This window comes from Saccopteryx leptura, chromosome 2, assembly GCF_036850995.1.
Source record: "Saccopteryx leptura isolate mSacLep1 chromosome 2, mSacLep1_pri_phased_curated, whole genome shotgun sequence".
Taxonomy (NCBI): Eukaryota; Metazoa; Chordata; class Mammalia; order Chiroptera; family Emballonuridae; genus Saccopteryx; species Saccopteryx leptura.
The window spans coordinates 382,222,592-382,242,000 of NC_089504.1; the positions used below are offsets into that span (position 1 = coordinate 382,222,592).

General features: G+C 53.5%; 1 protein-coding gene across 1 annotated transcript in view; it reads right to left on the minus strand.

The window, feature by feature from the left end:
- Positions 1-1,583: 1,583 nt before the first annotated feature.
- Positions 1,584-19,409, minus strand: part of HIC2 (HIC ZBTB transcriptional repressor 2) — a 33,522-nt gene continuing 15,696 nt past the window's right edge. Inside the window, exons 2-3 of the mRNA XM_066365442.1 lie at positions 11,100-11,215; positions 1,584-8,090 (exon numbers count right to left, since the gene is read on the minus strand). Coding sequence (XP_066221539.1) covers positions 6,266-8,090; positions 11,100-11,125 — 1,851 coding nt within the window. The 5' untranslated portion in view covers positions 11,126-11,215 and the 3' untranslated portion in view covers positions 1,584-6,265. The remainder of the gene's footprint in view (positions 8,091-11,099; positions 11,216-19,409) is intronic.

Consider the following 19,409-nt stretch of genomic DNA (forward strand, 5'->3'; position numbering starts at 1 on the left):
ATGGCCCGGGAGCTGGGGATGGCTCCGCTAGACTGGCTCTGGACGCAACAGTGACGCCCTGGATGGGCAGATCATCGCCCCCTGGTGGGCATGCCAGGTGGATCCCGGTTGGGCGCATGTGGGAGTCTGTCTGACTGCCTCCCCATTTCCAGCTTCAGAAAAATACAAAAAAGAAAAAAAAAAGTTTCAACAAACCTACTTCCCATGTGTTCTTTCTCAGAATGGTACTAGAAGAAACACTACCAAAATAAGTATGGAACTCAAAGAACAGAGTCCAGAAAGCGGGGCTTCCAAAGCAGGACATAAAGGCAGAACCACCTCAGTCCCAACTGTGCAAGACAGGCTCTAAGAGGATGTCCTCTGGGGAAAAAAAACTGCAGTACAGGTAGTGTCTGATTCTGTGGAAAACAATGCTGGGAAGCATTTCAGAGCTAGAATGGAAGATGGACTCAAATCAAACTGAACTATTTAAAAAATAAGGTAATTTTTAACCTCAAGAGAAATAATTGTATAAAAAGACCCAGTATACTACTTGGCTCAGCAGTAAAAAAAAAGTCACATAGCAACAACAATGAATATGAACTGGCAAACTTTTGTGTGAAGTTAAACAGAATACAGCTATGCCCATCTCCTTACCCTGTTGATGGCTGCCTTTGCACTGTGACACCAGGGCTGAGTAGTCACCAGAATGCATGGCCCACAAAACTTAAAATATTTACTATCTGGCTACTTCACAGAAAGTTTGCCAATCCCTAGATTAAACTAAACTATTAACTATTTTTTGTCTTAAGCCTGTTTAAGAACCATTTGATTATTTAAACTACATACAGGTAATGCTTTAATAAAACAAAAAATGAATGTTAAAACAACTGAATGGCACTTACCTCGATTTAGAGCAGCAATCCCCAGGTTCTTCTGGAGGCCTGGGCTCATCTGCTGCTGTCCCAGAGCCACTTGGATAACTGCAGTCCATGGTATCAGGGGTCTAAGCTCATTGGCTTCCCTAGGGTTCCCATCCCCACTCCTCTTCCATCTTCACGCATCCTGGGATTCCCATCCTGGTGGCTTGGAGGGACAGTCCCCCAGTGAAACTGATCTATTGTCTCTGCCCTCAGACTGACTGTTCTCCCCTACATACCTGTCTCAATCCCTAGGCCACAGAGAAAGCAACAGAAAGAAGCAGTGGGCATGAGAGCTGCCTCTCTGCCCCAGCCCAACTCTGCTGCTCTAACAGGTGGTTCCAAGCACAAGCCCTATCTCCCTCATCCAGGTCACCAGGTCCACACCCCTATCTACATATCCCCTACTTCCTAAACTGCCTCAGCCAACTGAGACCAACACTGCCCAAGACAATGCCAACCCCCGAGTACTGGTTCCTGGACCCATGCCTCACCCCAGGATGCACACATCACAAAATAAGGTCCCACAGCCTGCCTCATCTGAAACTTGCCCTTAGGATGGTGGTGGGTACATGCCCGCCCCAGGTCCCACCCTCCTAGGTCTTGGAAGTGCTGGACAGAGAAAGGAAAGCAGTCTCTCATTTAGCAAAAAAGAACAGCCACAGAACAGAGACCCACAAAAAATAGTTTTCAATCAAGCTTTTAATGAAAAGATCATAAAATAACAGTTTCTCATCACTGTACATTAAGACTGCACGCTTTGAATGGAGAGATCAGTCGTCGGTGAATTGCTTTTCTATGACACTTGAGGGCTGCATACTTGCAGCTCTGACCTGAATTAATCCAAACTCTCAAGGAAAGTGAACTCAATGTGATGACTGACAGCGGCGGTGGCCAGTACAGGAGTGCGATCAGTGTCCCTCCCCCTTTCTGGGAAGGACATAAAGTAGGACATGATCCTCTTCCAGTTCCAATTAAACAAAACAGCTATAACCCCATCCCTCCCACTCCCCCTCGAGGTATTTACGAATGGGCCAGTGCCCAACCTGGGCTCCCCCAAGGGGATAGGGGGAAAGCAAGTGATGGGTAGGGTACAGAGAGGCTCCCCTCAGCACCTGGCCCCACAGGGCCCCACCAAGTGGAGGGGGGGAGACCTGGGGAACCTCCCTGCCCCAAGTGAGGTCTGTTATGCAGCATTTTTGAGGTCAATAAATTACAGCAATAAATAGCAAGGTGAGGTAGGGGGAGGGGTTCCCGGTAGAAAAACTAAAGTGGGGTGACTGAAGCTGGGGGGTACTGGGCAGCCTCAATTCCCACAGTGCACACCCACCCCCTGATTTGGAATGTCAGACTGAGGCTCTGGTTAGGTCCCTCTCCATCCCCTCACTCCGGGCATTGAATTCACAGGTTCAGTAACATCTGCCCCAACATGGCTCTGGGGAAGAGCAAGAGCCTTGGTCCCTTCAGGGGGCATGGCAGGGCTGAGATCCCTTATTTGTTCTCCTAAGGCCTGGTGCCTCTGCTTTTGTCCCCAAACTGGGGAGATAGGACGGATGCAGTGACCTCTTCCCTGAGCCCTGCCCTCCTGGCCGCCCAGGCCTCACCCCAACTCAGGACATCCACAAGAAGGGCAGCTGGGGTCTGCCTGCCCACCCAGCCAGCCCAGATCGCACTCCTGCACTCGGTCAAGTCCAGTGAATACTGATGGGGTGGGGGCAGGGGACAGCCCAGCACCCCAGAGTGGTGACTAACGGGGAACACACACATGGCTGTGTGAGGTTCTGAAAGTCAGTCTGGGTCCAGATAGTTTGTTTCCAGGCTGAGGTGTATGGCTATGCTGTGAGTCTCTGAGATTCTTATTTGCTTAAAGGTTCATCTTTTCTTTTTTGCAATCCTGGACGAGCCCTTGCATTGGCTCGTTCTGGTGGGAGCGTGCAGCGGCAGAGCCCGGCCTGCCCCTCGCTCGCCCCAAGTCTGAGAAATAAATACATTCATCACTGCACAAACATATTGATACAAAAACAACACTGTTCAGAGTGTTTGCACCGTCTGTGTTGGTAAGAACCAGCCCAGTAAGGCCCTCCTGTTGCTGGGGGGCAGGGGAGGTCCCCAGGGGTGGGGACCAGCCAGAATCAATGGACGTGCAAAGGTCCTGGCTTTTTGGCTTGAGAGGGACCCTCACATCAACCCACCCCAGGATCATGGGCAGAGCAGCAGGTGGGGGGGAGGGGCCTCACCTCTATCCCGGGCTTAAGCCCAGACTCAAGTCCTGTGGTCAGAGCCAACAGACACCCCCTGCTGTGCCAGCTGGCCAGGACAGCCAGGAGGCCTGGGGGCCAGTCAGCACTGGCCCAAGCTCTTTGGTGCTAACTGGGCTTCAAGAGGCCCGGGGCTGGGAAAAAAGGCTCAGGTGAATGTGGGGTCCCCACACCTGCCCCTCTACCTGGGAGTTCTAGCTGGGCCGACTTGAAGGGGCCTCCAGCAGAAGGTGGAGACTCACTGGGACTGGCCTTACAGCTGCTGAGGTCTGAAACTGTAAAAGTTTATGTAAACAATGAGATAAATATATTAGTATCTTTTTTCTGAGCCCGCTGAGGTTCCATACTCATTCAAAATGTGCTTTGGTTTAAAAAATAGGTTTTGTGAATTTGGGTATGAGCTTTTCTTTTTTCTTTTTGTTGTTATCCTCTTTCCTACATGACATCTGCTATTTTCTGTTTCCTGTTTCTCCGAAACATTCAGGAATTAAGTGACTAAAGCAGAGAACTATAAGCCGCCCTGGGCCTCCAACGGCCAAATTTCCTTGTGAGGCTCTTAACACATTTCACGCACACTCTCACAAGCATACTCCACATGAAATCAAAGGAAAAAGAAAACAAAACAAAGTGTGTCAATCCCACCCCACCCCAAAAACCCTTAAAATCTTAAATAGGAAACTAGTGTTTTGCTTTCTTGTTAAAATACAGAAAAGGCTCGATACAATACTCAGGTGGGTACAATACTATGTCGCACAAACGTCGTTGAGTGAGGGGCCTTTGCGCCCAGTCCCTGAAGCCCTGCAAATGAATCACCTACTTTCACAAGTCACCTCACGTTTGCGGCTGCCCACAGCCCGGGAGTGTGTACACCTCCCGTGCAGTACAGACTTTGTGTCGTGTGGCTTAAGTGCTGACGGAGTGGGGTGGGGGTAGGGAGAGCAAAGGGGCCTGTGTCAGGCCTTGCCTCCTCATTGACCGATGGTACAAGAAACCCTGGCTCAGTCCTGTTTCCCACCCAAAGGGAAGAGGAGCTGGCTCAGGGTTGGGGCACCATATGAGGACTCAACCAGGAGCCCTCACTCCCAAACATGCCATCACCACTCAGGTCCCTGAACTCAGGCTCTGTTTTCAGCTGGAGGGTCTCTGGAAAGGTGGAGGGGTAGGGGATGACTCCGGAATTTTTTTGGTCTGAACTTAAAGTAGAAAGAAAAAGAAGAAGAAGAAAAAAAGGCAAAAGCACGAAGCAAAATTAATCTAAAGCCGCTGGCCCCCTGTGGCTCCAGTCGGCCAAGGACAGTGGAACCGACTTCAGTCTGGCCTTGTGAGCTGGGCTCTGGGCCCATGGACATGTCTGAGGCTGGTGGAGAAAACCTAAGGTGAGGGGCAAGGGGTGGAACCCCAGATGGGGCTGAGCCAATGGGTGGCAGCCAGCCTCAAGACAGTGGGTCAGGACTGCCTAGAACAGTGCCCAAGCAGGGCAGGCCCCCTCCCTTTCCCCTGGGAGTACATATCACTTTGGTCAGCCCCTCTCCATGCCTCCATACTGGCTGGCACCTGCTAGCAATGGCTGGGTGGGGCTGCTGCTTTTCCAGGCTCAAGCTCTTGCAGGCCCAGGGGACAGAATGAGGGGGGGGCTCACTTCCACCTCATCCTGGTCCTGGCAGGGAGCTGCAAGGAGCTGGCTCCCAAGGGCTAGAGCATTTACACTTGCACCTGGGCCCAGAATGGGGTTGTGTGGGCTCCCTGGCTCTCAGCATACTCAGAACACCCTGAGGGTGGCCATGGCTAGCCCTGTGCTCAGGAGAAAACCCACACACGAGCACTGAGACTCTGAAGAGGCAAGAGCCTCACTAAGAGTGTGGTGTGTGTGGTGAGGCCTAGGGCTGGGCAGCCCAAGCCCAGATCACTTGAATGCCTGCGTGCACTAACGAGAGGAAAACAAAAGTGTCTCAGCCTCAACTGCCAGTCACCAACTTACTGTTCTTTGTGAATTTCAAGAGGTAGCAAAAGGTCAGAAGTCTCTCCACCTTGACAGGTAAGGAAGAAGGAAAGCGCAACATCTGTCCACACGCACTGTGCATATCACACACACAAAGAAAAGGAAAACAAGAGTACCGACGGCCCTGGCACCCAGTCCAGCCTCCCCCCTCCCCCCTCGACCCCAGACCTTCCAGTTCAAACATTCACATAAACGTTACACTGGTTCTTCTCTTAATAAAAAACAAGTACCTCTAAACAAAGAAGATTCCTCGGAAACTATAGGAAAAGCACTCTCTCTCCTGAGGCAGCCGAGGCGGGGCTCGGGCCCAGGGAAGCCTTTGGCCAAGAAGGGCTTCTGGGGCCTGGAGGGGTAGGCGCCCCGCAGCCTGCAGCCAGGCGGGAGGGGCGGCTGCCCCATACATTCAGTCTGCAGACCCAGGCTCAGCCCCGAGGGGCTGGGAGGAAAATAAAACTCTTGTTTGTTTTGGTTTAAAAAACAAAACTCAGTAAAGAAAAAAAGAACAGATCAGTAGGAATAACAGCAACACAGGCCCAGAGGGCTCTTTAGTTGTGGAGAGGTAGGCAGTGGGGGCCTCCCTGGGCGGGCTCAAGGAGGGAGGGTTCCATCCCCTCCCGTCCATCACTGCTCCCCTTAGAGCCAAAGTGGCCTGCACACAGACTAGCACTAGTGTGCTTAGGGGCACTGTCCCTGGCCACAGGCACCCCTGATCCTCCTAGCACAGAGGGAGGTCCCCACTACCCCTTGTTCAGACCTGACCTGTTATAAAAAGGCCGGGCCCCTGTAAAACTCATGACCCACTGCCCCAGGCCCTGGGGCGGCTCTTGGGGGTTTGGGGGGAGACGGGAGCTAGGCAGGATCCGGAGGTAGACTGAATACCCACAATACCTTCGGGGCTCGATACCTGGCTCTCCTCTGCTCTCTTCCCTTGGTACAGACTGGATTAAAGCTCTGGGTCAGGGGGAGCTGGCTGAAGGTGCCATCAGAAGCCACCCCCACTGGATTTGGGGTCTGGGTCTGCCTGCCCGGCCTCCTTGCTTTTTCCTTCCATTGTTCCTGAGGGCTAGACTGCAGAGGGCGCCCCGCAGGCCAGAGAAGGTCTTTGGCTTCTAGGAGGGGGAGGTGTGCATGCGCAGGTGGCTGATGAGGTTACGCTGCTGGGTGAACTTGCCCCCACAGAGCTGGCACTCATAGGGCTTCTCACCTGAGTGCACGCGCATGTGCTCTGTCAGGCGGTACTGGCGGGTGAAACGCATGCCACACTCATCACAGGCAAAGGGCTTTAGGCCCAGGTGGCTGCGCATGTGGCGTGTCATGGTGCCGCGCTGCGTGAACATCTTGCCACAGATGTTGCAGGGGAAGGGCCGTGTCAGCCAGTGCGTCTTCTCGTGCTGTCGCAGGGTAGCCGGGTCCTTGTAGGTCTTCTCACAGACCGAGCACTTGAAGGGCCGGGGCTCAGCTGCGTAGGATGCACTGGGCGCTGACAGGTCCTCAGCCTCCTCCTCCGCACCCCCACTGCCCGTCTCATAGGCACCCTCCTCCTTGATGAACAGCTCCTCCTCTGTGTGGGTCTCCACATGGGCATTGAGCTGCTCAGAGCTGGGGAAGCCTTTGGCGCACGGGATACACACATACAGATTGTCCCCATAGGACACTGTCTCGTAGCCCTCCTGCCGGTACATGTAATGGGCATTGGCGTGGCCACTGCCCCCCTCACTCCCGCTCTGCCCGCTGTCCTCACTCCCGTCCTTGCCATTCTCTTCCTCCTCCTTGCAGGGGTATGAGGGCTCCCCATAGGACCCACTGGGGCCGCCCCCTGCTACACTGCTGGCCAGGATGCCATTGGGAACCCTGTCCCCAAGCCCTTCGCTCTCTTCCCCTGGGCAGGAGCCCTTGGGCCCAGCTTCCCTCCGCTCAAAGGGGGAACTTGCAATAGGCTCCTTCTTGCTCCACTCCTTCTTGCGGGCTGAGTGGCGGAGGCTCTTCCGGGGCTGCCCGCCAGGCCCCTCCAGTAGGCTCAGATGGTTGTCCTCGGCTCCCTCCAGATCCATGGGCTCACTGGGGGTGCCCCCCAGCTCGGCATAAGAGGCACTGTTGGCAATGGGAGGGGCAGAGGCCGAGAGGGGTGAGCCGTGCTGACTGTCACTTAGCTGGGCCGGGTCATCAGGGGTGGGGGGGGGACCAGGGGTGGCGGGGGGCAAAGGGGGGCTCTTCTTGGACAGGTCCAGACCCAGCTCCTGCTCACAGCCCCCACTGCTCCCATTGGTGCTACAGCTGCCCAGGCCAGGCTCCCCACTAGCTGGACAGACAGCCCGGCCCAGGCTGTGTGTGCTGTCCTGGTTGGAGCTACCAAGGAAGAGCTCGTCATCTGAGCCTTTGGCCTGAGGAAGCTCCTGTGGAGTGGGAGCCCCCTTGCGCCCATCCATGAGCCCTGGATACCGAGCCTGGATGACAGAAGCTGTGGACAGTCGCTGGCTGCGGGGGGGCCGCCCCATGCCAGCAGCTCCCACCCGTCCAGAGCCGAAGGGTTTGCCAGCTCGCTTGAGCTTGCGGCGGCATAGGGCTGCCAACTCAGGCAGCTGGAGGTAGCTGGCGGCAGTGAGGAGAGTGCTGAAGTTGGGCTCAGCTGGCTGGTCGCTGGGCAGCAGCTTGCCCGTGTAGATAAAGTCCAGGATCTGCTGGAACACTGTGGAGCTGACCATGTCCGTGTCTAGGTTGATGAGGTTGTCGTGCAAAACCAGGGACTTGAAGTAGATGCTGCTGGCGGCCAGGACATTCTTGTGGGCCCGAAAGATGGAGTTCTCTACCATGATGATGACATCACACAGGAAGCCCTTTGTCCTCTGCTGGTTCAGCTGCAGCAGTAGCTGCTTTGAATGACTGGGCAGCTCCATGTCAGGCCCCATGTCCCCACGCCCTGCCCACGCGTACCACCTGAAAGCAAGAACAGGCATGCGAGTTAGCTGACCTGGCCCCTCATACAAGGAAGGGCTCCAGGTCCAGGAGGGCCACAGTGGCACTCAGAGAGACCTCTGAGCTGACCTGGCCACAGCCACCTCCTCAGGGACAGTACACAGGAAGGGAACTAATACTGGCCACCCAGGACCCAAACTGCAGAGAAGGGGCAGCAGCACTGGCCCCATTTGCACCAGTAAGAAAATGGAAACACGGCCTGACCGGGCAGTGACGCAGTGGATAGAGCATTGAACTGGGATGCAGAGGACCCAGGTTCGAGACCCTGAGGTCGCCAACTTGAGCCCAAGGTCGCTGGCTCCAGTAAGGGGTTACTCGGTCTGCTGAAGGCCCACAATCAAGGCATGTATGGGAGAACAATCAATGAACAATTAAGGTGTTGCAATACGCAACGAAAACTAATGATTGATGCCTCTCATCTCTCCGTTCCTGTCTGTCTGTCCCTGTCTATCCCTCTCTCTGACTCTCTCTCTCTCTGTCTCTGTAAAAAAAAGAAAAAGAAAAAGAAAATGGAAACAGGATAATAAAAGTCACTCAGTGCCAAGTAAAAAACCAGGACTGAATTTGACTTCACAGCTCAGGGACCATCTCCACACTAAAGGAAGTCAACCACATGCCCACAAGGGACCTAAAAATTACCAGCAGAGGACAATGAGGTGCTGAGAAGCAGAAGGGACAGAGGGGAGCAGGAGTCCTGTAGAGGGCTGACTTCCCATGCAAATATGTAGCTACACAGCTTTGAAGACAAGTTAGAAATCCAAGTTTTTACACAAAATATTTCAATGCTAAACCAAGGTTTTTTTTCTTAAATGTCACATGGGCCAAATCAAATATGCAGCCGCAGTCTGCAATCTCTGCTCTGTACTGGAGGCCTATTTGTTTGTTTTTTGTTTTTTTACAGGGACAGAGAGAGAGTCAGAGAGAGGGATAGATAGGGACAGACAGACAGGAGGAACAGAGAGAGATGAGAAGCATCAATCATCAAGTTTTTCGTTGCGACACTTTAGTTGTTCATTGATTGCTTTCTCATACGTGCCTTGACTGTGAGCCTTCAGCAGACCAAGTAACCCCTGCTGGAGCCAGCGACCTTGGGTCCAAGCTGGTGAGCTTTTTGCTCAAGCCAGATGAGCCCGCGCTCAAGCTGGTGACCTCGAGGTCTCGAACCTGGGTCCTCCGCATCCCAGTCCGACGCTCTATCCACTGCCTGGTCAGGCCTGGGGGCCTCTTTAAACAACCCCAGAGGCTTCCCAAGTTTTCAGATTTGCCAACATCACATTATTATCTCCCAGACACAGGCTATCTCTCACTTGCCCCCATCCCACAAGTGCTTTGCCCCTAGGAGGGCACAGAGAACTTCTTGGTTTGGGTTTCTGGGTGTTGAGCAGAAAATATGGCCTGGCCAACCCCCTGGCACCACATGAGCCCTGGGTCCTTTCTGGGCAGGGCAGCACTGTCTGGGCCTGGGAAAAACGACCAGCTGGCCTCAACAGACTGGCGCAGACACTAACTGATGTCACTAAGGGTGAAACATGGCTCTGGCCTCATCAGGAACCCTGCAGGCTGTGTGGCAGTGTGATCAGCATGTGCCCACCCACTGAGTGGCAGGGCCTGCAGCATAACACCATGGCTCCCAGCCCCTTCCAGCCTCTCAGGCAACTCTGTACCACACAGCTGACAAAGGCACCTTCACCTCCTTCTGTTTAGGGATCAGTTTCTGAAAGTAATTGAGTGCTCTGAGCCTCACCTCACCTGAGACTTCCGGATCCTACCAGCCTGCCGAGCCCTGCCTCCCTTGGGCAAAGCCTGGAGGGATCACGCCCACCATGCCTCCCTGTAACACAAATGTTTCCCCTTCACCACATGTGCCCTTGTTTGCAAAGGTTAAAAAAAAAACTAAACCTGTTGACTGGCCTGTTGTGGCACACTGGTGGATAAGGCTTCAGGCTTCAACCTAGAATGCTGAGGTCACTGGTTCAAAACCCTGGGCTTGCCTGACCAGGCGGTGGCGCAGTGGATAGAGCGTTGGACTGGGATGCGGAAGACCCAGGTTCGAGACCCCGAGGTCACCAGCTTGAACCCAAGGTCGCTGGCTCCAGCAAGGGGTTACTCGGTCTGCTGAAGGCCCGCGGTCAGGACACATATGGGAGGGCAATCAATGAACAACTAAGGTGTCGCAACGTGCAATGAAAAACTAATGATTGATGCTTCTCATCTCTCTTCGTTCCTGTCTGTCTGTCCCTGTCTATCCCTCTCTCTGACTCACTCTCTGTCTCTGTAAAAAAAAAAACCCCCCAAAAAAACCCTGGGCTTGCCCAGTCAAGGCACATAAAACAAGCAATCAATAAACAACTAAAGTGAAGCAACTCTGAGTTGATACTTCTTGCTCTCCACCTTTCTCTCTCTGTAAAAATCAATAAATTAAATCTTAAAAAAACAAACTATCAATTACTCACAACCCAAAGAAGGCTTTGGAGTTGAACCATGAACACACAAGGGGTGTCAGGCAGTACCCAGGGCTTGAGAGCAGGAGGCAGCAAACATTTGCTAGGCCAGCCTGGCCCTGCAAGGCTGTTCCACTGGAGCTCAAAGACTACAGAATCCAGACCCCGTAAGAACCAGCCCTTCCCTACCCCTGCCCCACAGCCAGCCAGGCAGGGACAAAGAGCCCAAGTCATGGCTTCTGCATTGGCCAGATACCTGGCCTCAGGGAAATGCAATGCCAAGCACCCAGGCACCTGGTGCTCTGGGCCTGTCAAAGGGACTGGTGAGGGCAGGAGGTCCTACTCCTTCCCAAATCAAGGACAATGGGCCCCAGCCTCCACTCCATGCTGCCAGTGCACACAAAGGACTGCAGGCCAAGATGTAGGCTGAGAGCGGTAGGGCTGTGGGGCCCCCAAAAAGGCCCCAGCAGAAGGAGCAGGTAAACAATGTCTTCCCTCCCCTACGCCTCCCTCCCCTTTCCCTGCCTACCGGAGTGCCAGGGGTCCAGAAACCATGTGAGCAGCAACCAGCAGGGGTGGCCTCCTTGAGCGGGTGGCCTCCTTGAGCACGTGGCCTCCCTTGGGGGTGCATCAATGCCTGGTCACCTGGGGAGGAAAAGATGGACATGGTTACCAAGACAGCCATCATCTAGGGAAGGAGGGAGGGAGGAAGGGAAGAACAGTGAAGTAGAAGGTGCCCAGCAGCCAAGAGCCCTTGTTTCCAGGAGTTTCTCTGGGATGCCAGGGGCAACTAGGTGGGGAGGAGACAGTGGCCATAGTGCCCTGCAGACGGGCCCAGTGGCAGGTAAGGTGACAGGTCTATGAAGCTCAAAGGCACTGCACCCAGGAGCTATAGGGTACTGCAAGGGCCACCTAGGCCTGGGGAGCTGGGGGCAGGAACACAATTCATGGAGGGCATGGTGGCAAGAGGCCTGGGCAAGGGCCTTCCCAGGTTGGCTACATTTGCATGACAAAAGGTCAAAATTGGAGGCATTGGTGCAATGAGCTATTTATAAGAACCAGTCTCAACCGCTTCTGGCTGTCCTGCCTCCTTCCTTTCCAGATCTGCTCTTGCCCCCTCCCTGCCCAGAGGGCTCAGCCTAACCACATGGCCTCCCCTTATAGGAGTTTTCGAAAGCATGGCCTTTCAATACTAGCCTGCCAAAGCAGCTGGCAGCTGCCACCAGATGCGGGTGGGCTCCCCCTGCCCCCAACCGCCCCCAAGTTCAGGTCCTGCAGGAAGGAGGGTTCTGAGGTTCTGGCTCCTTGTATATCACTTGGGCAGACCTAGGCTCCTTGGAATAGAGCCAGGGTGGGGGAGGAGGCCTGCAGCAGCCTGGAGCCCATCCCTGCCTGCCCTTTCCCCGCCCCCAGGGCCAGGGAGGCTCAGCAGGTCCCTCAGGAATGTGACCAGACCCGGGGGTGCGGATGGCTGGGAGGCCTCAACTCCAGCCTGCCAGCTGTCTTTCTGGCCCCTAGCACAACTCCCCTCTCACAGAGGTGGCCCAGCGGGTGGGGGACTAGGTTGGTTAGGGTGGTTGGTCTGAGATCCCACCAATGGCCCAGAGGGCAGCAGAACCAAGCTCTGTAGGTCCAGCTGTCTGAAGCATCCACGTTAGAGTGTAGTCCTTCTCTATGTGGGGCAGAGCCTGAGGCCAGAGACAACCAATGAGTCAGAGCTGAGCCCAGCCTTGGGAAGGAGAGCAGAGACCACTGCAACACTGGTGTCTATAAGAACAAACAGGAGCCTGACCAGGCGGTGGCGCAGTGAATAGAGCATCGGACTGGGATGTGAAGGACTCAGGTTCAAGACCCTAAGGTCGCCAGCTTGAGCGAACACTCATCTGGTTTGAACAAAGCTCACCAGCTTGGACCCAAGGTCGCTGGCTCGAGCAAGGGGTTACTCGGTCTGCTGAAGGCCTGTAGTCAAGGCACACATGAGAAAGCAATCAATGAACAACTAAGGTGTCGCAATGTGCAACAAAAAACTAATGACTGATGCTTCTCATCTCTCCATTCCTATCTGTCTATCCCTCTCTCTGTCTCTGTAAAAAAAAAAAAACACAAAAAAACAAAACCAAAAACGAACAGGAAGCCACAGCCGACCAAATGCCTGCCACACAAGCCTCTGTCACTCTGCCTGCTCCTCCCTGGACCTCTGCTCCTCTCTGGACCTCAAGACCTGCCTGGCAGGGCATCTACCCAGTGGCCTCTGCCTCAGTCTGTGCCAGACCCTGCAACTAGGGGGTACTCACCCTTGTCAGAATCATGCCAATAACTACTGGACAGGTCAGGGAATGCAGCAGAAGAGAACTCGGCTCTCTGTGGTTGCCCGTTGCCCAGCCCTGCCAGGGCGGCCAAGTGACTGATCCAGGTCTCCCGGGCTGGGTCTGATGTGACTCCTCTGGTGCCTGACCTCCCCACAGAGATGCTCAGCAGAAAATGGCAGAGCCAGCCTTGCTGTACCCTCCCCTAGGTGGGTCCCAAGCAGAGCTTCCTGCATGACACTGCCCTGCCAGCCATCCACCCCGGGTTGGGCCAGTGTGGGCCATGACTAGGTCTGTAAACAACAGAACAACACAATGCCCTCCTGCTGCAGGGCCAGGTCCCCTAGGAAGCACGGTTCTTCTCTTTCCAATGAAATAATGACAACCAGAGAATTCTGCCCTCCCACTTGCCACCAGGTGTGGGGACAGTAAGTAGCCATCCTGGAGAGGCCACAGTAGGGGTTTGAAGGTTGGGTTGCCAGGTTAGTAGAAACATCAATGTGGGGGCTGGACCAGCAAGCTGGCAGTGGAATGTCCCACTGGGCCAGGGGCTGGTGCCCAGCCCTGGCAGTAGCCCATTAGAGGCTAGAATGAGGATACTGTCTGGTACTGAGCAGCCGCCAGGCAGTGTGCCTATCAGCGCCAAGGACCCCATGCCCAGCTCTGGCCTGCTATCTATCCCGAGTATGGGTTCCAGAAAACCCAAGATCTGAGGCAGTGGGACAGTCAGGTTCTCCTCTAGGGCCAGCAGGTGGATGGGTAGGTGTCTCCAGGTGGGCTGACTCTGGCAGGGAAGGATAGGAACACAAATCCCTGGGGACCAGCTCTGCCCTCTCGTGAATACAAGGAGTGTCAGGGAATGAACAGAGACCTGGGGCCCTGGCCAGTTGGCTCAGTGGTAGAGCATCTATCTGGCCTGTGGAAGTCCCAGGTTCGATTCCCGGTCAGCACACACAAGAGAAGCGAACATCTGTTTCTCCTCCTTTACCCCTCCCCCTTCCCCCCCCCCCCAGCCAAGGTTCAACTGATTCGAGCACCAGACCCAGGCACTGAGGATAGTTTGGCTGATTTGAGCATCAGCCCCCAGCCAGGAGTTGCCGGTGGATGAAATACCTGGGTTTCACTCAGCGTATGGATGACACTGAATTATCCAGCTAAGAGTAGGGGGCCCACCCTCTGCCCTCCAAGAACTCCAATGCCAGGTGGAAGGCACAGGTATGCTAGGCAGAAGGGTGGTGCTTCGTGTGGCAGCTTCCACTTCCCCAGGGGTTTAAGCACATCAGACTGTGTCAGAGAGGACCCCAGATATGCTGGCTGCTACCTCCAAGCCTGAGTCCCAGGTCAGGATTGCCCCTCATTACAGCCAACCCCCACTGTGGTCAAATGGTGCTCCAGGTGTGGCCGTGACAGGTGTAGCAATGCCTCTGCCCTGAAGGCTGGCCCCTCCATATCCACAGGAAGGCAGCTGGAAGGCAGAGTGGACACTGCCTAGAAAGTATAAGCGGCCCAGGATCCAGAAGAGCCTACAGCCCAGCCTTCAACCCACCCACCAAGTCTACACACCCACAAACCCAGAATTCTGTTCATCCCATCCCTATGGTCTCTCCTCTAGGAAATCTTTCCCATCTACGAGTATTCCTCCTTTCCCATTCCAACAGGGCAGGGAACCCCTCTCCCCTTCACTACTGCGTAGGCTACACCTTGCCCTGCTCCAGCCTGCCCTATAAGAGGGCAGCCTTGCCTGACCTGTGGTGGTAGAGTGGATAAAGCGTCGACCTGGAAATGCTGAGGTCGCCAGTTCGAAACCCTGGGCTTGCCTGGTCAAGGCACATATGGGAATTGATGCTTCCTGCTCCTCCCCCCTTCTCTCTCTCTCTCTTCTTTCTAAAATGAATAAAAAATAAAATAAAAAAAAGAGGGCAGCCTACCTGCTGAGAAGACTCTGAGGCATTACCTAAAGCAGGGGTCTCAAACTCAACTCAGCATGTGGGCCGCAGAGCAAGATCACAGCCGTTCGGCGGGCCACACTAGGTCTACAAAAGGCAACTGTTATGCAACACTTTTCTCACTGCAGTTGAAAACAAAAAAAAATCAGTACAACAAGCACAATCGTACATGCAGTTTACTCAGTGTCACAAAACGACCAGAAACTGTAGTTCGCATCACAACTGCTGTTAACTAAGCTAATATCTAGCTAGGATGCTAGAGAAATGAAAAATACAAGTAGGCCCCTAGGCTTACTTAATTTTATCCAAAATATTTTGAACTTCGTGGATTAGTCTGCGGGCCACACAAAATTGTTCGGCGGGCCGCGAGTTTGAGACCCCTGACCTAAAGGTTCTGGGAGTAAGCAACTTGCCAAGGTCACAAGAACAAGTGAGAGGCAGAGTGAGGACTCAAAGTGTGACTCCAGAGGTATAGTCAGACTTCCCCTACCTCCAGGGACAGATTCAGCACTCCCTTTCCCAGGCAGGAGCAAGGGTGCCACTCACAGCAGCACTGCCCTCCACACAGAGCCACAGAGGGCAGCCTTGTTCCCTACCCCCACCCCTCACCTGTCACAGCAGGGGCTAACCTGGGCCATGTCTTTCTGACTCAGTGTGAGGGCCCAGGGGTGGCCCAGCTCCTCCACCAACCTGGGGCCATGAGGAGCTTCTGGCTAGCAGCCACAAGATGGGATCCATCATGCAGTCTGCTCTGGAGACCCAGGCTGCTCCTGCTGCTCCTCTGGATACATCACCAGCCTCCATGACCTCTCTGGCCCATCCCTCCAGGCCAGGAATGGGCTGGTAGTGGGTGGGACTCACCGCTCTGGGCAAGCCCAGCCGTGTAATCCAGCCCAGATCTGGATGCCCGCCAGCAGCTCCTGGCTCTTCTCCCAGACCATCCTCCTGGAAAGCAACAGGCTCCACAAATGCCAGGAGGCCAGCCCTCCCTCCGATGCAGCTTCTATGAAAGATATACTTGGGTTTCACTCAGAACATGAGTGATGTGGTGATGGGGCCTCCAGGCTGGCTTCCTTCTCTAGCCCTTGGGCCAGCCCTGTCGTCCACCCATTGGCTCTCCCTGATCAACGAGAGAAGCGGCATCCACCCCAAACTGACTACCCTGAGTCTGTCCTGAAATCCCCGCGGGCCCCCTGAAGACCTCATGCTGCACATGCTGGTCCAAGTCCTGCTTGGGTCTCAACCACTGACTTGTGCTACTCCATCTGAGAGGTGGGGATGCTCATGGGTACCTCAGCACAAGGAAAAAAATGAGAGAGTGCTGCTCTGAGGGAAGGCCTGGCAGGAGGCTGAACTGCACAGCACCAGGCCCTGTGACCTTCCCATCTCACTTTGCCACAGCAGATTTGGGTCCTCACCTCCTCCTACCAGGCCTACAACCTTCACCTGGCTTTGGTGCCAATAAAGAGACACGAGACCAAAACAACCTGGGGGAACTGCAGATGGATTTTCCCTGCTGGTACTGGCACAACAAACTAGCTGGCACCAGGAAAGGTGAAGGGCAGGTTCCTGCCAGGAGGAACCTAGGCTTGACACAGTCTGGTCAAGAGTTCTGAGCTGGGCCCAAAACCATGAGTACTACTGGGAAGAGGAAGGTGAACACTGCTCAAAGGGAAATAATTATTTAAGGCCTCAAAACCAGAACCCACAATTTAACCCCAAGGGACCCCCCCCATAACACACACACACACACACACACACACACACACACACACACACACACACTCAAACGTTCTAATGCCCAGAAGAGACAATGCTCCCGGTGAGTGTCAGGAGGAAGGAGAGATTCCTAAAAGGAAAGACACATTTCCCATGGAAACAATCCCAGAGAGTGACTAATAAAATTGGTGGTCCTGGCCTGACCAGGCGGTGGCACAGTGGATAGAACGTCGGACTGGGATGTGGAGGACCCAGGTTCGAGATCCTGAGGTCTCCAGCTTGAGCGCGGGCTCATCTGGTTTGAGCAAAAGCTCCCAGCTTGAGCCCAAGGTCACTGGCTCGAGCAAGGGGTTACTCGGTCTGCGAAGGCCCGTGGTCAAGGCACATATGAGAAAGCAATCAATGAACAACTAAGGTGTTGCAACGTGCATCAAAAAACTGATTGAGCCTGACCTGTGGTGGCGCAGTGGATAAAGCATCGACCTGGAAATGCTGAGGTCGCTGGTTCGAAACCCTGGGCTTGCCTGGTCAAGGCACATATGGGAGTTGATGCTTCCAGCTCCTCCCCATCTTCTCTCTCTCCCTCTGTCTCTCTCTCTTCCTTTCTCTCTCCTCTCTAAAATGAATAGATAAAATAAAACTAAAAAAACAAAACAAAACAAAAAAAAAAAAACAACTGATTGATGCCCTGGCCGGTTGGCTCAGCGGTAGAGCGTCGGCCTGGCGTGCAGAAGTCCCGGGTTCGATTCCTGGCCAGGGCACACAGGAGAAGCGCCCATCTGCTTCCCCCCCCCCTCCTTCCTCTCTGTCTCTCTCTTCCCCTCCCGCAGCCAAGGCTCCATTGGAGCAAAGATGGCCCAGGCGCTGCGGATGGCTCCTTGGCCTTTGCCCCAGGCACTAGAGTAGCTCTGGTCGCAACAGAGCAACGCCCTGGAGGGGCAGAGCGTCGCCCCCTGGTGGGCATGCCGGGTGGATCCCGGTCGGGCGCATGCGGGAGTCTGTCTGACTGTCTCTCCCCGTTTCCAGCTTCAGAAAAATACAAAAAAAAAACAAAAAACACACACAAAAAACTGATTGATGCTTCTCATCTTTCCGTTCCTGTCTGTCTATCCCTCTCTCTGACTCTGTAAAAATAAAAAATAAAAAAAATTGGTGGTCCTGGGTCCCAGGTAGCTCAGTTAGTTAGCGTGTCGTTCCAATACACCAAGGTTGCGGGTTCAATTCTCGGTCAGGGGGCATCCAAGAATCAACAACAAATGCATGAATAAGTGGAACAACAAATCGATGTTTCTCTCTCTCCTTCCTCTCTCTGACTCTTCCCTATCCTCTATTTAAAAAAACAAAATAAAAATGCAGTGGACCTGGAATGTGAGACAGAAAGGCTAAGCCTGGTTACCACAGCCAGGATGGTGCACAGGGGGGGTTCTGGGTGTGGGTAGCAGGCAGAGGAATCAAGGAAGTGATGAAGGACAAGCAGGGTCAGCAGAATGGTTAAGTAGGTGGAAATTCCTTAGGTAGGATAGGTGGAAATTCCTTAGGTAGGACACTGAGCTAAAAGGGCACTGGTGAAACGTGGTCTCCCCACTGGAAGAGACAGGACTATCCTGATTATCTCACCTGCCCCAGGACATCCTTGAGATAACTGATCCCCAGAGGGAGATACAGTCACTGCTGAGTCACAGAACTGCCCAGCCCAAGGATCTAGGAAGAGACTCTCCAACTTCATAATTTTAAAAACAATTCTAGTAGCTAAAAATTCCTTACACAAACTGCAGGGAGAACCACCTCTCAATGTGGATTAGTCCTTCCCGAGAAAGGTGGTTGACGACCCTCAGCCACATCACCGTCCTGGCAGGCTGAGGCAGTGAGGAATCTCTGCCCTGCCTCACAGCACGCACCAACTGTCCAGGATAAGACCAAGATGGTATATGCTAAAGCGGAATTAGAAAAGGTAAAACAAAACTGATGTCAGACAGTAATGACAGGTTTTACTTAGCTGAACAAAAACTAAAAGAATGATCTCCCAGAGAGGAAAGAGAAAGATTACATTTTAAAATAAGACTAAGACTGAAAACACATAAACTTAGTAGGACAGAAAGCACATTTCAAGGTGCTCACCACCAGAAACCCACTCAGGCAAGCACTTGCATGGCAGTCTGCTCCTAGAGGGGAAGCAGCTGAAGGTGTGAGGACTATTACCCACCCATCAGTGAGCAGGACTGAATGTGGAGGTTGAAACATGAAATTGGCCTGACCTGTGGTGGCGCAGTGGATAAAGCATCGACCTGGAAATGCTGAGGTCGCCGGTTCGAAACCCTGGGCTTGCCTGGTCAAGGCACATATGGGAGTTGATGCTTCCTGCTCCTCCCCCCCCTTCTCTCTCTCCTCTCTCTCTCTCCTTTCTAAAATGAATAAAAAAGAAAAAAGAAAAAAAAAAAAGAAACATGAAATTGCCTTTAATATGAATTTGCCATTTATAGGTCAAAATTAGTTGATTATTGGCAATGTCACAAAGTTGACTTGTATACACATACATGAGTCTCTCAAGCTCACTTTGACCAAAGAAGCTAGACCCAAGAGATTATGCAGTACAATTCCGTTCTTGTAAGTTCAAGTTGGAAAGCAAGGACCCAAGGGCAAGGGGTGAGGGAAGGCAGTGGGGTACAGGGAGAAGGGGGACTCAAAGGACACACAAGGGACTTCTGGGCTTGTTTACCTGTCTGGATGCTGGTTACACAAGCATGTCCATTTGTGAAGAATCCTTGTGGCTGTCACTTGTGACTCTGCACACTTCTTATGGGATTTTATACAGTGCATATTTAGGAGGGGAAGCAGGGTCTAGTCTCAGAGCTGATTAGCAAGTAGATT